Genomic DNA, 20000 nt, shown 5'->3' with positions numbered 1-20000 from the left:
AGTTAATGAGGGTCCCTGAACGCACCAGACTCTGAACTACACACAGATATAATCAGAGTTAATGAGGGTCCCTGAACGCACCACACTCTAAACTACACACAGATATAATCAGAGTTAATGAGGGTCCCTGAACGCACCACACTCTGAACTACACACAGATATAATCAGAGTTAATGAGGGTCCCTGAACGCACCACACTCTGAACTACACACAGATATAATCAGAGTTAATGAGGTTCCCTGAACGCACCACACTCTGAACTACACACAGATATAATCAGAGTTAATGAGGGTCCCTGAACGCACCACACTCTAAACTACACACAGATATAATCAGAATTAATGAGGGTCTCTGAACGCACCACACTCTGAACTACACACAGATATAATCAGAGTTAATGAGGGTCCCTGAACGCACCACACTCTGAACTACACACAGATATAATCAGAGTTAATGAGGGTCCCTGAACGCACCACACTCTGAACTACACACAGATATAATCAGAGTTAATGAAGGTCCCTGAACGCACCACACTCTGAACTACACACAGATATAATCAGAGTTAATGAGGGTCCCTGAACGCACCACACTCTGAACTACACACAGATATAATCAGAGTTAATGAGGGTCCCTGAACGCACCACACTCTAAACTACACACAGATATAATCAGAGTTAATGAGGGTCTCTGAACGCACCACACTCTGAACTACACACAGATATAATCAGAGTTAATGAGGGTCCCTGAACGCACCACACTCTAAACTACACACAGATATAATCAGAGTTAATGAGGGTCCCTGAACGCACCACACTCTGAACTACACACAGATATAATCAGAGTTAATGAGGGTCCCTGAACGCACCACACTCTGAACTACACACAGATATAATCAGAGTTAATGAAGGTCCCTGAACGCACCACACTCTGAACTACACACAGATATAATCAGAGTTAATGAGGGTCCCTGAACGCACCACACTCTGAACTACACACAGATATAATCAGAGTTAATGAGGGTCCCTGAACGCACCACACTCTAAACTACACACAGATATAATCAGAGTTAATGAGGGTCCCTGAACGCACCACACTCTGAACTACACACAGATATAATCTGAGTTAATGAGGGTCTCTGAATGCACCACACTCTGAACTACACACAGATATAATCAGAGTTAATGAGGGTCCCTGAACGCACCACACTCTGAACTACACACAGATATAATCAGAGTTAATGAAGGTCCCTGAACGCACCACACTCTAAACTACACACAGATATAATCAGAGTTAATGAGGGTCTCTGAACGCACCACACTCTGAACTACACACAGATATAATCAGAGTTAATGAGGGTCCCTGAACGCACCACACTCTAAACTACACACAGATATAATCAGAGTTAATGAGGGTCTCTGAATGCACCACACTCTGAACTACACACAGATATAATCAGAGTTAATGAGGGTCCCTGAACGCACCACACTCTGAACTACACACAGAAATAATCAGAGTTAATGAGGGTCCCTGAACGCACCACACTCTAAACTACACACAGATATAATCAGAGTTAATGAGGGTCTCTGAACGCACGACACTCTGAACTACACACAGATATAATCAGAGTTAATGAGGGTCCCTGAATGCACGACACTCTGAACTACACACAGATATAATCAGAGTTAATGAGGGTCCCTGAACGCACCACACTCTGAACTACACACAGAAACAGCTGGAGGTTACCGAGGGTCCCTGAACGCACCACACACATCTTCATGGTTGATATTTCAAAAAATCCCCACAAAGGTTATTTATCACGGGGGAAATTGGTTTTTGTGACAGTTTAGAATGAAAGATAAATAAATAGAAATATTTTATACATGTAAGAAGTTAAAGCAAGATAAGAAATATTTAAATAAAAGATACAAAATTGAAAGCAAAAATGTGAAGAAAGAGAAAATTGAATGAACATAGGAAGCGAAAGTAAAAGTAGCTTAATCACTTGTTTAGCTTGAAGTGTAATTAAATAAATAAATGCACTTAATATTACATGGCTTAGTCAAATACTCGATTCTGATTGGTCGATTGTGACGTTTCAGAGGTCAATAGCACAGTAGTACAGACCGTAATAATACAGATTCTTACCTTTTCTATGAGCTTTTGCAATAATCTCAATGTGCTTCATTCCAGCTTTCATCACTTTGTCTGCAAACACAGCAGGAACATCAACCTGCCGACAAACACACGGAGTACAAGACCCTTTATGTGATTAAAAGTCACTATAAAGAACATTTCATAATCAAATCAATGATATCTAGTGGCCTGTTGGAATTCATCCTTTTCTTTATCTGACATTTCATTCACAAAAACTAACATTTGAAGATTCTGACACGGACCTTCTGAGCGCGGCGGACGAGAACCGAGGCGAAGAAACGAAAAGTCATCCTGAGTTCATCGACACACGCATCGTCGTCCGTGATGTCCCTGAAAACAGGAAGAAGGAGATTTAATTTATCCAAATAGTTATCACCGTAATAAACCGTATTTAATTTAGTCTCAATGTACAATATTACATTTTACATTCTGTTCTCGTAGAAGGAGGCATATATCAATATTCCAATTACTTATATCGACTCTTCTTGCACTATTTCTATTATATTATATTTACTTGCTCTATGTTATCTGTTTTATTATGTTCTGTTGGAGGAGCATGTGACCTCAGATTTACTTAGTACTCAAAATTCTGACTTTTTGAAAGAATTCTGACTTTTTCTGAAAATCTAAACTTTTTCTGAAAATTCGGATTTTTTCAAAAGATTCTGACTTTTTCTCAAAATTCGGACTTTTTCAAAAGATTCTGACTTTTTATCAAAATTCTGACTTTTTCAAAAGATTCTGACTTTTTATCAAAATTCTGACTTTTTCAAAAGATTCTGACTTTTTCTCAAAATTCTGACTTTTTCAAAAGATTCTGACTTTTTATCAAAATTCTGACTTTTTCAAAAGATTCTGACTTTTTCTGAAAATCTAAACTTTTTCTCAAAATCCTGACTTTTTCTCAAAATCTCAAAATTATGACTTTTGCTCAAAATCTCAATTTTTGTATAATCACTCGTCACCGGCTCGAGCTTCAATCTCAGGATCCATGTAAACTCATCTCGTTCGACTCCACTTCGAGCGACAGAATTACTAACAAAGAACTGCTAACAAAGCACTGATAGTAAAGGGCTGGCTGATCTAAAGCCAGTTGAGTAGCACTTGATATGTTTGGCTCTATGAAACCTGATAGTTAAATAGTCCCAGATTGGGAAACGTGTGCGTTGCAGCAGCATGGCATTGTACAATCACAATTAAAAAGACAAGAAATACACAAGAAAGTAGAAAATATCCATGTTGAATTCACATTATTCAATTCTCAACAAAGTAACGACATGACTCCCAATATTAATTGAAATGCTTTTTAAAAAATAGTTGTATTGATTTAAATGGACATGCATCCGCTAAGAAAAATAGTCCGTTGTTACCGTTTGAACTAACGTAGCAACGGCAGGAACTGCTTCAATAGCGTTTTTGAGGAGCTTTTTGATTACAGATTTGAAAACATCGCTGCTTGCTTTAAAAGTAGCACAATTCATGATGTCAAACCTTGGGGAGTATCTAGATATCCCTGCCCTAATGCCAAAGGAACTGCACACTGAATATGTTTTGATGTCTATGTCTGGACCGCTGCGTAGAAAGGAGGGTTTCTGCCCCGTTACTTTCTTGTCCCGGTCAAACTGTATACAGTTCAATCGACCGGACTTCTTTCTGCAGATGTGAGCGTCCTTAACAACGACGACAGCGGTCTGTACTGGATTAACAACGTGTCACGTGTTCTGGATTGACCAATCAGAATCGAGTATTCAACTAAGCCATGTAATAAATACACATAATTATGTGACAGACGGGGTATTAAATATGAAACTGAGTATATACATGTAAACTGTACAGTGTGATTTTATTGGTGGAGGAGCTCAGGTCCATTTCTACACTGTAGCTTAAGTGTATGTGACGATAAAACCTTTGAATCTTAAAACAACTTCTCTACGTCCGTCTGTGAGGAAAATTCTGTAAACAAGGAAACACTCACCGGTACCAAGGGTACACAAAGTTCTCCAGAACTAACTCGAACAGCTACAGGTAGAAGGGAGAAGGAGACAACAAAGAAATCTCAACTGATGTGTTTTGAAGTTTACAGACACAGATGACAGATTATCATTTTACAAGGGGAGAAAGAATGCTTTTCAATTATACGTTCAATACGTCTTTCTCGAGTGATTAACAATTCCTTTTTTATAATTAGGTCAAAGTCATCTAGGCAATAAATGAAGATATTTTCAGTTTTTAATATATTATTTTTGACCCTTGATATGAACTTAAAACCTAGATTCACGACTGGATTAACCTCTTCATGTTTATTGATCCGGTTTAAGGAGAAGTATGCACTGTAGAAAAGTTATTTATCTCATGCAGGAATCCTGAAGTCAGATGTAAGACCCTTTAAAACCTTTAAGACCCTTTCCATACATCTTAAGACCTCATCGCCACTTTGAGTTCTAACCGGTTACCTTGGCGACACACTTCACCTCACATTGACTATATACAGTATTGATTGTCCTTCCTCCTAATCTTCCAACCATTTGGACGCAGACTTCCCTTTCCCCATAACGATGTTGTTTAACAACCGGCGTAAACGGGCCTTCCTGCTATCAAGCAGTGAGCGTGCGATGTCCTGTTCAGATGACGTCAAATCCAACGGGATGACATCAATAAACTACACAGAATCACACTACACACCTACGAAATGATTACATTCAGGCAGACTGTAGAATACAACCTCTTTGGACAATTCATATACTTATTGAAGACAAGCTACAAAATGTAATACCTTGGAAAATGCCCTTTAATACTTTTTAATAGAGATGTCCCGATCCGATCACGTGATCGGGGATCGGAGCCGATAACGTGATTTTCAAAAGATCGGAATCGGGAGAAAAAAATCGGGGATCGGGATTTTTTTTTTTTTTTTTTTTTTTTTAAATACTTTTTTTTTTATTATTAATTGTTACAAAACAAAAATGCCCATGTTCAAGTCTTAAAGTCATCCTGAGGCCTTAGTTTTGGTTTCAAATGACACAACATCATGTATGTGTTGCTTCTTTGGGGCTTGTTTTCATAGACATAGATTTCTCTTAATGCATTGCATAAAGATCGGATCGGGAAAAATCGGTATCGGCAAATTGTCAAAATCAAATGATCGGAATCGGATCGGGAGCAAAAAAAGGTGATCGGGACATCCCTACTTTTTAATAGCCTTAATTTTCCCTAAATGGATTTATCAACTTGTGATACTTCTTAAGACCCCGCGGACACCCTGTCGTGCCACAAAGCATGATGTAATCCAGTGTTTTTGAGAAGACTAAGCTTCACGTTTGCATACATTTCGTTGCTGTAGGAGAACGAAACAATAAAGATATTGTAAAGGGCAGAAAGTTGAATAACATTATAAGAAAGTGGGAGCGTAGTGTACGAAAGTAAGACTCTACAAATTGTAGACGTGAATGGTAACGACGTACCTCTGCTGCTGAAGCGTCGACCTTTGAAGGAACTTTCAGGTCTAACCACGGCTGATAGTTCTCCAGCAGCAGCGTCGGCCTGCAGGGAATTCAACATTTTTGAAATCAGAGCGACTTGGTGAAGGGATGAGGACACGAGAAAGATGAGAAATCATGAATGTCCAGGTATGCTCCGTAGCGTGGTCCATGGCTGACGGTCTGTTAGGGCATGCAGCAAACACTAGAGGAGGTGTTCATTGAACTCATACCTCTAACTACTCCTCTCAATGGGTTTGGGAATGCACCATTTACACCAAAGCAGATTGCTGGTATGTGTAAACCGGATTCTGAAGTGTTCCCTGGATAGATAAAGCTTGAAGATATCTAGATATATAAATAATAAAACAACGTACCGGTGACGTTTGCACTTCACCTTCCCGCACACGGCGCAGCTGTGACCCAGAGGAAACAGCTCCTGCTCCTGACGCTGCGGAGGACAAAGGATTCATGTTTAATATTTATAAATCACTTTATAGTCTAGTTACCAGCTCTTAAAGGTCCCGTGTCATGCTTCTCTGGTTATCACCCGTCCCCTTGTGTTCTGTAGCTTCTGCATGTAAACGGTCTGCAGAGCCACAAACCCTCAAAGTACACCCTGCAGGGAGTAACACTCTAACACAGAGAAGACCTGCTGCCCCAGAACGCCTCCATGGACATTTCTCTTTTTCCATTGTTTACTTCCTGGGTTCTGTGACCCATACCCAAATGGACCAATCCGTGGAGCCGTTACGTTACATCCGTTACGCGGACTTCCTCACACACTCAATCTTTTCTCAGCTCCGCCGATTTCTCCCCCCTGAGACGGCGGGACGCGGCGAGGCTGTGAGTCGGTGTGTGAGCACACACACAGACTCCCAGCCAGGCTGCGGGTGTGTGTTCGGGCTGGGTTTCGTTGTGTCTCGCAGATGGCCACTGGGCTCACAGGGGGGGGGCAGCAGCTCCAACAAGGCGTGTAGGACAGAGAGTGAATACACATACTATACAGAGATGCTGGATGAGAAACCAATGAGAGTTTGGAACATTGAACAATATAAATCTATTCTAGTAGACCTCAACGATGGAACTATGATCAGTGGAAATGGCCATGGGACCTTTAAGTCCTGCTGTGAACCCATAAACGTTGAGTACCCCAACGTTTATGATAGAAATGTTTAGTAGGGTCTCCAGTGCATGCTAACCTGCTAACATGCATATGATGGGCTCACAATAAGCTCAGAGAGTTCATTACTGTTATAGCTTCTGTTGACAGTAGTTTAAAAAGGCCTTTCCACACTGTGCAGCTAAAGAGTTACTTTGTTCCTCTGCTTCACGGGGAAGAAGATGTTTGGAACGAGGGACTCTGGTCCGAGGGAGCAGTAGAAGGTGGTGACGCCAGCGAGGAACGACCAGAAGACCATCAGGACGTGGAGGTACCTGGAGAGGGACGAGTAAACCGCATTCAAACTCAAACAAGAACACTCACGAACACTGATGGAGTACAGGAGGAGCTTCACCTGGGGCTCTTTGGGCTGCATCATGCACGAAAGGTGCTTTATCAATACAGTGATTGGATCTTAGAACAGACACCTCAATGGGAATTCAAGTCAATTTAAGAACTATCTTTTTAATTCGGCTTTTAATTTGCGGCAATTTGTAATTTCACTGTTCATGTTTTATTGTTTTATGGTTCAGTGATATCATTCTTTCTGTTTTTAATTATGTTGTCATTTCCTGTCACACACTGTAAAGCACTTTGGGCTGCGTCAAGCATGAAAGGTGCTTTATAAATAAAGTGTATTGTTGTGACTCCCTCTGAGGGCAGACCTGACTTGGCACTGTTGAGCCAATAGAAACACTGACTTCATGCATGCTGTGAGTGTTTTCTACCTGTTTAGCAGCAGTGTGAGCGCCACCAGAGACAGCAGCAGGAAGCAGAAGACTGGGTACTGACGTCCCACTTCCCTCAGGACGTCTATCTTCAGACCCAGCTTCACTTTCTCTAAAAACATTAAAAAACCTGCCATCCTGTCGTCAAAGAACCTGCGGACCAAAGAGAGACGTTACAGACGGTGACACCCAGGAAACAGACGCTATTTAAGGGTTCAAATTACACTATAAGCTGCTTTAATGAGTTACAGCCAGAAGAGGGAGAAGTACTCAGATCTTTTACTTGAGTCAAAGTAGAAGTACTCAGATCTTGTAGTTGAGTAAAAGTAGAAGTACTCAGATCTTGTAGTTGAGTAAAAGTAGAAGTACTCAGATCGTGTACTTGAGTCAAAGTAGAAGTACTCAGATCTTGTAGTTGAGTAAAAGTAGAAGTACTCAGATCTTGTAGTTGAGTCAAAGTAGAAGTACTCAGATCTTGTACTTGAGTAAAAGTAGAAGTACTCAGATCTTGTACTTGAGTAAAAGTAGAAGTACTCAGATCTTGTACTTGAGTCAAAGTAGAAGTACTCAGATCTTGTACTTGAGTAAAAGTAGAAGTACTCAGATCTTGTACTTGAGTAAAAGTAGAAGTACTCAGATCTTGTACTTGAGTCAAAGTAGAAGTACTCAGATCTTGTACTTGAGTAAAGTAGAAGTACCAGAGTGTAGGAATACTCTGTTACAGTAAAAGTCCTGCATTCAAAATGTTCCTCAAGTGAAAGTAGAAAAGTATTCTCATCAAAATATAGTGAAAGTAGAGACAGTAAAAGTAGTCGTTGTGCAGATTGGTCCATTTCAGAATAATATATATGATATGTTTTATAATGATTGATCATGAAAGTGTTCTCAAAGCTGGTAAAGGTGCAGCTAGTTTGAATGACTTTGTATACTGCAGGGTAGCTGGTGGATTTACTCCAGGTGGAACTAAAGTCTGATTTAACACTTGATTAGATTTCACATCATTCATCCACCTCTGTGAAGTAACTAAAGAGATTAAATACATGTCAAAGTACACCATCTCAAAAGTGTACTTAAGTACTTGAGGAAATGTACTTAGTTACTTTCCACCACTTAAAGCGAGTTACATTTTAACAGATTAAATGTAGCTCGACGACAGCTAGCCCTAGTTAGCTCACCGTGCTAACAGTAGAGATTTACCTTAATAGTGCAGGAGAACTTCTTCATATAAAACACATTTTATCCACAAGTCTTCAGCTGTCGGGCAGGATAATTCCCCGGTTCAAGTTTCCAAAGTGTTTACTTCATGTTTTCCTTCTGTTTATTTGTTATTTATCCGGATTAAAGTCCCAACTGACTTCCCGTCTGTTGTTTTTCTTTTACATTTAAGCACGCCCACTTTCACATAACTCTTTACACAGCCGTGACGCAATCGCGCAGAGCAACGTCAAGTGACGACGCACAACCAATCACAGCCAAGCTTTCCTGTTTTCCGTAAACACCAGTTTTTATTTATTTTTATTTTTTATTCAAGAACATACATGAACATCATATCAACATATCATTTTGCATTAAAAAAACGCCTTTAGGTTCAAATAAATACATATAAAACAATGTTATTTCTACACAGATTTCTTGTGACGGGCACAAACTGTATATATATTTATAAAAAATAAATAAAAGTGCACATCCATCCATCTTCCACCGCATATTTGGTAACGTGTCTCTTGTAAATCAACCACTTAAATTTGTAATTTATTCTCATATTTTCCACTTAAATCTCATAATATTTGAGGTTTTTGTTCTAAATTTCTGATTTATTTCTATTAAATTCCACACTTTAATCTCAATTAATATTGTAGTTTTTTCCGCCAATCATTTGAATCTTATTCTGATAAATTAATCGGTTTTTTCCATATTATTTACCGCTTTAATCTAAGAGAAGATTAGAGTTTTTTCTAGTAATGTATAAAAAGGGGGAAGAGTGTGTTGGGGCGCCACTGATGGGGATGAAAGCTGGTTCGAGGGGCCCCCAGTGACTTTTTGCCTAGGGCCCCCAGACTCTAGAGTCGCCACTGCTTCAAACCCAGGTATGTATACAAAATGACATCAAATACACGAATGAAACACACAACTCCAGATCAAAGTCAATAACTTTATTAGAAAAATAGGTTTAACGCACCTCACTGTACAGTATAAAACAATTCATTTGCAAGAATGCAAACACACTTGTTAGCAAAACAAAAAAAAATACATCATTCCTGACTCTCAGAGCTCCAACAGAGTCGACACTAGTATGAAAAACAAAAGTAAATCAGGCTCCTGGTAAGAATACAATACAAAGAAAGAACAAGCTGCACAATCCTCTCTGAACGGGAAGAAAGCTAGATTTAAACACATTTCAAAGCAAATAAATGCAATTACACACTAATGATGATTAAAGAGAGCTTAAAGGAGAAATCCAAACTAAATGTGTGGGATGAACAATGCATTAACTCGTGCTGTGATTTTGACTACAACTCCCAGAATGCCTTTCACCACCCACCAGGAAGAGCTAGGGTTGTGTGTAACGGATTTTTCTTGTGGCTTTAGGGGGAAAACACAGAAAAGGACAAATCTAATGCTTTTCTATATTCGTTTGCTGTCAACAAATCACAGGAACTAAACAGCAAGTCAAAAAGTATTGATATGTTTTTACAAAAATGGAGTAATGTACACGCTTTGAAATGATCGGACACATTCATCTGTAGGAGATTTCTTCCCGTGAACTAATATCTTCCCCTAAAATGCAAAGTATGTCCCCAAAAGTTAGTCATTTTCTCCTTTAAACTCTTAACATGTTGATTTCCAGTATAACGTGTACACATGAACTAACAGCAGTCACAACAACAGATACGGCATGATAATAATCAGTCTACTATTTGAAATGAATGACCATGCTTTTGTTCATGTCAGGGTTACCTCTAAGTTTATGTTTTGAGCAAACATGGACAGGTACGAATAATAACACACAGGACAGGTTTCCCATCATGGAAGACAAAGGGTGTTTCCATTTTACAAACAAATACACATTTACAAAAACAGCTTCTGTCTGTAAACGACATCGCTATCGGACACAGTTTTAGGGCCGCTGACAAATAGAATAATTAAAATACAGAGCGGGGAAACGAAGCAGTTAGGGAGAGAATACATTCAGATCAAAGAGGTACGTCTACAAGAAGAAACATGGATATTCTGTGGGACTACACGAGGTACAATGACAGGGATGGTGTGTGTGTGTGTGTGTGTGTGTGTGTGTGTGTGTGTGTGTGTGTGTGTGTGTGTGTGTGTGTGTGTGTGTGTGTGTGTAGATGGGTGTTGGTGCTTCAGAACAGTGTGTGTGTCTCTGTGTCTCTCTTTGAGTGTGTGTGTGTGTGTGTGTGTGTGTGTGTGTGTGTGTGTGTGTGTGTGTGTGTGTGTGTGTGTGTCTGTGTGTGTGTGTGTGTGTGTGTGTGTGTGTCTCTCTCTCTGTGTGTCTCTCTCTGTGTATGTGTGTGTGTGTGTCTCTGTGTCTCTTTGTGTGTGTGTGTGTGTGTGTGTGTGTGTGTGTGTGTGTCTCTCTCTCTCTCTGTGTCTCTCTCTCTGTGTGTGTGTCTCTGTGTCTCTCTTTGTGTGTGTGTGTGTGTGTGTGTGTGTGTCTCTCTCTCTCTCTCTCTCTCTGTGTGTCTCTCTCTGTGTGTGCGTCTCTGTGTCTCTCTTTGTGTGTGTGTGTGTGTGTGTGTGTGTGTGTGTGTGTGTGTGTGTGTGTGTGTGTGTGTGTGTGTGTGTGTGTGTGTGTGTCTCTCTCTCTCTCTGTGTAATGGGGTGTGTTTTTCTGAATAAAGCCTTGATGTGTATCTCATAAAATGTGACTTTAATTGGGGTAAATTTAGAATAAAAAAAACATGGAAATATAAGATAAGTCTTATATTTACTGGAATAAAAATCATGAGCAAAAGTTCTTTTAAAAAAAATGTGATTACTGATTTAAAAAAAAGTAATTTTAATGAAAAGATATCTCAGTTTTTTCTTGTAAATGTGCCGCTTTGTCTAAACCTCAGTCTATCTTCTGGGTATTCCCCGTCACCAGGCTTTGTTTGAAATCTACAACGGACCAGCTGAGCTATAACTCTTGAAGTGTCGGGGTTTCCTCTGATAACGGGAGGTCATCAGGTCGATCTTAGAAATGTTATTTTTCAATTGAGATTGTTTGGTTGCGTGTGGTGCGCTGAAGAGATCTCTCCAACGCATGAGGAACTACATGGCACGACTCTTTCATGAGCACTTTCAGTTTAGAGAATATTTGAACTGTGGAATCTGAACTCTTGTAAATCCACCGCTTAAATTGTTGTAATTTATTCTCCACTTTATCTCGGGAAATATTTGAGTTTTTTCGAGTACACTTCTTAATTAATATTTTTGTAGTCAGTTAGGTCTCAGTGAATATTTGAACTCTATTCTGATCAATTAATTGTTTAACACACAGTCAGTCTGAACCCCCCCCACACACACACAAACACAAACACACACACACACACACACACACACACAGTCTGAACCCCCCCCACACACACAAACACACACACACACACACACACACACACACACACACACACACAGTCTGAACCCTACACACACTCACACCGAACCCCATACACAGTCTGAACCCCATACACCCGCACACTCAGTCTGAACCCCATACACCCCCCCCCCACACACACAGTCTGAACCCCATACACCCGCACACTCAGTCTGAACCCCATACACCCCCCCCACACACACAGTCTGAACCCCACCCACCCACACACTCAGTCTGAACCCCATACACCCCCCCCACACACTCAGTCTGAACCCCATACACCCCCCCCCACACACACAGTCTGAACCCCACCCACCCACACACTCAGTCTGAACCCCATACACCCCCCCCCCACACACACAGTCTGAACCCCACCCACCCACACACTCAGTCTGAACCCCATACACCCCCCCCACACACACAGTCTGAACCCCACACACACAGTCTGAACCCCACCCACCCACACACTCAGTCTGAACCCCATACACCCCCCCCACACACACAGTCAGTCTGAACCCCACACACACACAGTCAGTCTGAACCCCCCACACACACAGTCAGTCTGAACCCCCCCCACACACACACAGTCAGTCTGAACCCCCCCCACACACACAGTCAGTCTGAACCCCCCCCCCCACACACACACACACACACACACAAACACACACACACACAGTCTGAACATGCACTTAGTTATAAAGACCCAAACACACAGGTTTACTCTGCACTGTTTTAACGTGCTTTTCTTCTATAATTAAATCTTTTCTTTAGCCTGTTATATCATTAATGGTTCTTTTCACATTATTTCCCGCTTTAAACCTAGAGAAGATTTTTTCTAGTAATCTATAATTAAATCTTGGAGAAAATATGATTTTTTTTACAATAAACTGACCACGTTAATCTCAATGAATACCAACATTTTCTTCTCGTAAATGTTTCAAATATAACCACTTTCATCTCAGAGAATACTGAGTTTCCGTATTATGAGATTTGTTCTCATTTAAATGTTAGATATTCTTTGAGCTTTTTCTGAGTAATTTGTTCGTTTTTTCCCCGTAAACGAACTGCAGGAAGCGTGTTTAAAATATTTAGGTACGGATTATTTGAAATCTACTGAAGCGTGAATCCACTCACTAAAAGTGCTCACAACACGGTCTGTGCACGAGCTTCAGAAAGTGGCTCTGAATGACCGAAAAGAGAACTGTGGAGGTTTTTCAAAAGGTTGAGAGCCATGTAGTTCCTTTGTGTTGGAGAGAAGGAAGACATGTCAGTGAGGACACCACATCGAAACAATCTGAATTGAATAAGCTGCACTACAGGGTGAACTGTGCCTTTAAGAGCTCAACGTAACTAGTAGATGGCATGAAAGAAAGCACACCACACTGTAAAAAAAAAAAAAGAAGCGCTTCAACATCATCAACTCTTTAGTTTCAAACGGCATCTTCTGGGGATTCGTAAAAAGGAAGTTCTTGATTATCTCGGAGCATGGCAGTTTGTAGGAGACGTGGCTCCCGTTTGAAAAAAGGCTGGATAACGTTCGGAGCGCTGAGTCGTTGACCTTACCATTTCCTCCGGGAGGGGGGTGGGGTGGGGAGGGGGGGGGGGGGGGCAGCAGTGTGTAGCAGAAAGTGTGTAGCAGAGCCTCACACTGGGTCTTCTTCATAGCGACACATCAGGACCAGCCTCCCCCTCTCTTTCCTGCTAGCCAGGTAACAAAAGGAAGCAATTAGAGAATGGAAAACAGGATCATATCACATGTCACACTACAGAGGGTGAATCGGCACACATTGAAAGGGTTAAAGACATGCAGAGAATGCCTGGAGGAGACGGATTGAATTAACTCGGAGGGGCAGCAGGTGAAAAGGCGCTCAGACAGGCAGAGGAAGGGAAGGTTAGGAGAGGGGGGGGGTTCAAAAGCACAAAGCATGCAGGGCAACATCAACCCTCCGCATGCAGATTAGTCTCCTTCAGCTAGGTCGATCCTTCGGGGAAAAGCTTCGGAATAAATCTAATTGTGCTTTTTTTTTTTTATTCCCCTCCACTGGAAAGAGTACCCTCGTACTATCAACGCAGCACTGACGGTGAATTCAGGACACCAGATTGAGGAAGTCATAAGGATGGTGTATGTCACCATACATACCCTGGCTGTTTCTCAATGTCGAGGAAAGCTGCCCCAGAGCCACTATTTCAAGCATACTCAGTCATCGAAGGACTGTTTGAATGCCCAGCATACATGTGCTGCCGAGCGAGCCTCCTCGACATTGAGAAACGGCCGCAGACTATCAGAAGAAGTGCTTTTGAATTTGAAGGCATGCAAGGTGACTCTGTAGCATGGAGCCAGCGTTGGCAAACCTTTAGTCCATTTCCCTAAAAATTTGAAGGCAATTTGAAGAGAGAATTTGCCGAAACATGAATTTGCAACACAATTTGAAGTTTTTGTGTATGTTTATTAAAGCAGACAAACAGCAAAGAATACAAGCCAAAATGTAAAAGCCAAAAAATGGGACTGCGAGGGTCCTTTTTTTTTTTTTTTTTCCTTCTTTCAATAACAAGACATTACTTTGTGACAATACAAATTGTATTTTCATTTGTTTTAAATACATGTTTAGGAGACATTATGCTTTGTTGCTGTTAGCTACTTAACATTAAAACCAGAATCTCTAAAAACATAAACATAAAGCTACAAGCCAAACAGCTCGAGCACATATCCGCATCTAAAAGGTTTCAAACGTTGTTACGGAAAATCTTTTTTTAAAACGATGAAATAAAATAAAAAGGAAAAACCAGTTCGCCAGAAACAAGTTGGAGTGAGACTACGGTTTGAGTCCAAGCGGATTATTCAAATATGTACAAAAAGATCATTCATAAAATCACCAATTTTTTTGGGGTGGAAAAACAAAAAGGCAGGGAGTGAGGGCCAATCAGATCACGTCTCTAAATAAAGAAGACAGAAACACGGACTTTGTAATCAAAGCCCGGGTCGAAACATTAGAGGGTCTTCAAGGTGTGTTTTTGTTTTTTCAGGGATTGTAATAATGTTAAATGTTCCTTAATATCTGTCCTTTGTTTGAGATGTTGCGAGTGGAGCTGCAAGGAAACAAATATCAGACTTGATCTGACAATAACGTAATAAATCGTAGCCCTACTTTTTTTTTTTTTTACTTTTACTTCCACTGCTGCCCGAAGGAATCCTGATAAAATTCCTGGTTGTCGGATTTGTAACCGGAATAGTTACCAGAATGATCTCCGCCTTGGAGCGGTTGCTGAGCAATGGGTTGAGAGCCCCAGTTCTGATTATTGGTTTGGCGCCGCTTGGAATCGGGCTGGTTGTACCCATCAGCTTTACGTTTTCCTCCTACATTTCCACCGCGGCCACCCCGAGCACCACGTACCCCTCCTCGCCCTCTCGGCTGCAGACCTCCTCCTCCTCCTCGTGATCCTCGTCCTCCGCGTCCCATTCCTCTCGGGGAGAATCCTCCTCCTCCACCTCCTCGTCCTCTAGGGGGCCCGACGCCTCTTCCTCTGCCCGGAGAAGAGCCTCCTCCTCTGGGGCCCCTGCTGCCGCCGCCCCCTCGTCCGCGATTTGGCGCCTGGAAGTCCTCGTAGCCGCCGCCACCGCCGTAGTACGGGTCCTCGTAGCCGCCGCGGTAGTTGTGGTAGTCGTAGCCGTAGTAGTCGTAGTAGTCATCGTAGCCGCCGTAGTAGTCGGGCGGGTAGTTAGAATAGCCACCGCCGCCACGGTTCCCTCCTCGACCCCGACCTCGGCCCGGGGGAGGCATGTGGGACGGGGGAGGGTAGTAGTAATAATCGTCGTACCTGGAGAGACACAGAGAACATTGTTTATATTAGGGGCGCGCAAAAAAAAAAAAAATCTCTGCCGATTCAGGATATTCCAAGAATCGATTCCCGTTTTTCAGTCTTGCCCGCAACGTGTGAGCTCCGTGATGTTCCGCTATCATGGCACTAGGGCTGCACGATATATCGTGTCGTGACGATAATTGCGAGATGCGCGATATTTGCTTAGCAGGAAGTGCGATTTAAAAAGAGTTTTTTTTAAAAAGAAAGAAATTAGGACGTACGATATGGAGTAGGTAAGTTTGTTAAACCGGCTCGAGATACACTTGCTGTTATATTCCATGGAATGCTCTTAACATCCCGATAGCAATGAATATCTGAAATGCTTTGACAAAAAATCCATAAAGAAATATCATCTGTGGAAGCCCTAGTTCTGTAAAAAGCACGACCAATCATCTGAGCCGGCCCGGCTAAAGTAACTGGATGGCCTACCTGCCTGTCAGCCTTCCATCTGTGCACAAACTCATCTCGTGCGCGTTCGTGTGTGTTGGGGGAGGGGCTCTGTGAGGAAGTCTGAAGGAAGTGGCAGTTTTTGTTCCAGCTGTGTATTTTCAAATTCTAGCCACTCGAGCTGGTTTCTCCATTCTTACCTACCCTACCTTTAAGTGGGCAAATTAACTCAAACACGTCATGTTACAATTCTTTTGCTGCTTGCTATAAAAGGAAAACTCTCATGTCAGGGGTTCTTGAGTGAGTGACAGCAAACCACCGATCACAATCAAATCTCCAAAGCAAACAGACGGTGATTAAAGGTAAAAACACTGAATAAAGTCGTTTCATGTGTTTCTCCAGTTCCGCGCTGCTAACCGAGCTAGCTCAGCTCGTTGCTCTGATAACTTAAGATCCAGACGTCCGTGACTAAAATCCTTCATCCGGTTAAATATCGTTAGAAAGATACCAATTGTATCATTAAAGTTCAAGAAAGGATGGTTTGCGAAAAAAGAAAAAAAAATGCCGTTTCTTCAACTCCTGTATTTTTTCCTATCGCAGGGCAGAGGTCGCGTTAACCGAATATTTTCCGTCTATGACGATTTTTTTTAACAATGTCGGACAAATCTGAAAGCAGTCCATCATTTTGACGGATTAGAACAAACTCAGAACAGCACCAAAGCTTCCCCGCAGCGAGGCTCCGGTGTTATGCATGGAAGTGATATGGTTTCCAGACCTAACTGCCGAACAGATCATTGAAATGTCTGAGTTTTTGCTTTACGCCGTGGCGCGCTCCCGCGAGGTGCAGTGGGCATGCATAACACCGGCGCTAACAGTTCACGAATGTGCGTTCCTCCCCTCCCGCGGTTGACAGTTCACGAGTGTGCTCCCCCCCAGCAGAGTTGTGTACAGAACAACGGGTAATAATGGATTTTGACGGAAATATTACGATCCTGGCCGTCAAGAGGACGGGCAGCGAAAAGTCTAGCCCAACCTCTGTCGCAGTATGGAGTATCCCTAATGGAACTTTACGTTATGCAGCATCCAGGGAACCACAACAGGAAATCCTCTTCACTCTGTCCGCTCTTCCTCCCTCACAGGTCGGACTCCTGAGCTATTTCGAATCAAGAATCGTTTGTGAATCGAATTGTGACCCCAAGAAATCTAATAGTTTTATAGACCCCTAGTTTATATGTATCTATTACACGGCTTAGTTGTAAACTCGATTCTGATTGAAGACTCAGCGCTGGACGTCAGATAGCCCACCAGAGGAAGGCAGAGAGGAAGTAAACACTAACAGGAACACGGTATGGGCTCTGCAGAGTTTAAGGACTTGTTAGTGGATCAGAAACTGTGAAGGGTCTCGGACAGTTCGACTTCCAGCGGGAGAAACACGATCATTTTTAAGTCAATACAATTATTTCAATTAATATGGGGAGTCGAGTCGTTAGTTTGTTTAGTATCTGGCCGTGTAATGAGCGAGGTACTGTGCAGCGAGAGAGAGAGAGAGAGAGAGAGAGAGAGAGAGAGAAGAGAGAGAGAGAGAGAGAGAGAGAGAGAGAGAGAGAGAGAGACATGAAATAAACAATCCAAAATGTAAACATCTCAAATAGAAATACAATTCTAAGCCTCTGTGTTTTCTATTGTGCAAAGCCTTGTCTTTTTAAGCTGTTGCAACTCAAGAATTTGCCAAATTGGGATCACGAAAGTGGTTCTTTTTGTATGGCGCTATTTCAGGGTCAGGTTTTGATCGTTCAATAAAACACAATTTATTTGAAAGTTCAAGTTTTTATCCTGAACTTCGAAAAATACAAAGTGATGTATTCAAAATAAAAATAAGTATTTTTTTGAATATAATATTTATTTTCAGATTTCACTTTTTTACATATTTTGATATTTGAATCCTTATTTTTTTCAGTTTCAGTTTTTTCGTTTTCAGATTCAAAACAATTATTTTTTCAGTTTCAAATCTTGTTTTTTCCGGTTTCACATTGCTTTTCACCTTCAGATCGTTTTTCACTTTCAGATCTTTTTTTCTCGCTTTCAAACTTTTGGCCCTGATGTTGCTTGGGGGGGCGGGGCTTACCAAAGAGTAGTTTGGCATCCTGAGTGACAGGCCTCCCTCTGTCATGTTGACAGAGGTAGCGCGAGAAATATAACTCAACACTTTCTACACACAATGCTCCCGTGATTGGTGGGAAACAAAAGTGATACCAGCGTCACAGTTCCTTTAAGCGAGCTGTTGAGCATCGTAGTTGCAACAATCAAGGTATAAGAGCAATAAACTGCTAGAATGGGAAATCACGTATCCGCAACGAGCCAGCAGGTTGTTCTGGTGGACCTGACGCACTCCCCCCGCTGTCTCACGGAGAGATACCGCAGGTCCTTCCTGCATGAAGACTATACAACCAGCACAGCCCCTAGTAGACCCCGCACAAATCAACACAGACTATAACACCTCTTGTTGATAAATACCAACTATGTGCAATATGTGCAATATATATATATGCCGTTAAAAACTGTGCAATATATACCTGGCTGCTAAATCCGCACAACTGTTACAGGGTGTGTATTATGTAAAATGTGTAACTTTAAAACTAAATTATAATTTCTTTTTTTTAATACTTTTTGTACGCATGCTTTAGGTAACATTAAGCTGTCTTTGGCTCTTGTCTGCTGTAACAATGTAAATGTATCCCCTGTGGGACTAATAAAGGTAATCTGATTCTGATCGCAAAAACCAAGCCAATGCTATGCTGCGTTCATGGAGCAACGTGGGAGTGGGAAAGGACAACGCTTGATTGCGGATACGTGATTTCACATTCTAGCAGTTTATTGCTCTTATACCTTGATTGTTGCCACTCCGATGCTCAACAGCTCGCTTAAAGGAACTTTGATGCTGGTATCAGTTTTGTTTCCCACCAATCACGGGAGCATTGTGTGTAGAAAGTATTGAGTTATATTTCTCGCGCTACCTAACATCCATGAAGGCAACATGACAGAGGGAGGGCTGTCACTCAGGATGACAAACTACTCTTTGGTAAGCCCCGCCCCCCCCAAGCAACATCAGGGCCAAAAGTCTGAAAGCTGAAAAAAGAAGATTTGAAACCGAAAAAATAATTGTTTTGAATCTGAAAACGAAAAATCTGCAACTGAATAAAAATAAGGATTCAAATATCAAATTATGTATAAAAGAGAAATCTGAAAATAAATATTTTATTCTAAAAAATTGCTGAACTGAATCAAAAATAATATTCAACCTGAAAACTGATTTCAAATTCTTATTTTTGGTTTGAATACATCCGTGTAACTTTCAAATAGATTGTATTTTTTTGAATGATCAAAACGTATGACCCTGAAATAGCTCCATATGATTGGATCTTGTAAAGAGGCGTTGACTTGCACTCTTACATGACGGTTTTGGCTGCTTGCCTCTGGGCTTTGCGTTCCTTCCTCTTCTGATCCGGAGGTTTGGCGAAAACAATCTCGATCCGCTCGCCCTCCATCTCCTTCCCGTTCATCTCCTCCAGCGCCTGAGGGGAACGAGTCACACACACTGTTCACATTTCCTCAAAGTGGTTAGGGTCATCAACGAGATCAAG

At 41.5% G+C, this 20000-nt stretch overlaps 2 protein-coding genes across 3 annotated transcripts in view; both read right to left on the bottom strand.

The window, feature by feature from the left end:
• LOC307016982 (sorting nexin-14-like) overlaps nucleotides 1-8914 on the bottom strand; it is a 40889-nt gene extending 31975 nt beyond the window's left edge. For both annotated transcript variants that reach the window (XM_079646394.1, XM_079646395.1), the window contains exons 1-8: nucleotides 8718-8914; nucleotides 7521-7673; nucleotides 6947-7067; nucleotides 6008-6081; nucleotides 5616-5694; nucleotides 4130-4173; nucleotides 2397-2484; nucleotides 2146-2230 (exon numbers count right to left, since the gene is read on the bottom strand). In XM_079646394.1, the coding sequence (XP_079502520.1) occupies nucleotides 2146-2230; nucleotides 2397-2484; nucleotides 4130-4173; nucleotides 5616-5694; nucleotides 6008-6081; nucleotides 6947-7067; nucleotides 7521-7657 (628 nt within the window). In that variant the 5' untranslated portion in view covers nucleotides 7658-7673; nucleotides 8718-8914. The remainder of the gene's footprint in view (nucleotides 1-2145; nucleotides 2231-2396; nucleotides 2485-4129; nucleotides 4174-5615; nucleotides 5695-6007; nucleotides 6082-6946; nucleotides 7068-7520; nucleotides 7674-8717) is intronic.
• A 3827-nt stretch (nucleotides 8915-12741) lies between these two features.
• The window catches only part of LOC307016992 (heterogeneous nuclear ribonucleoprotein Q-like), a 144781-nt gene continuing 137522 nt past the window's right edge, over nucleotides 12742-20000 (bottom strand). Inside the window, exons 2-4 of the mRNA XM_079646408.1 lie at nucleotides 19810-19933; nucleotides 15350-15930; nucleotides 12742-13812 (exon numbers count right to left, since the gene is read on the bottom strand). Of these exons, the coding sequence (XP_079502534.1) occupies nucleotides 13787-13812; nucleotides 15350-15930; nucleotides 19810-19919 (717 nt within the window). The 5' untranslated portion in view covers nucleotides 19920-19933 and the 3' untranslated portion in view covers nucleotides 12742-13786. The remainder of the gene's footprint in view (nucleotides 13813-15349; nucleotides 15931-19809; nucleotides 19934-20000) is intronic.

The sequence above is a fragment of the Notothenia rossii genome (genome assembly GCF_949606895.1).
Source record: "Notothenia rossii genome assembly, chromosome: 8".
Lineage (NCBI taxonomy): Eukaryota > Metazoa > Chordata > Actinopteri > Perciformes > Nototheniidae > Notothenia > Notothenia rossii.
Note: the sequence above shows the minus strand (reverse complement) of the source record. Positions and strands in the feature narration are given on the sequence as shown.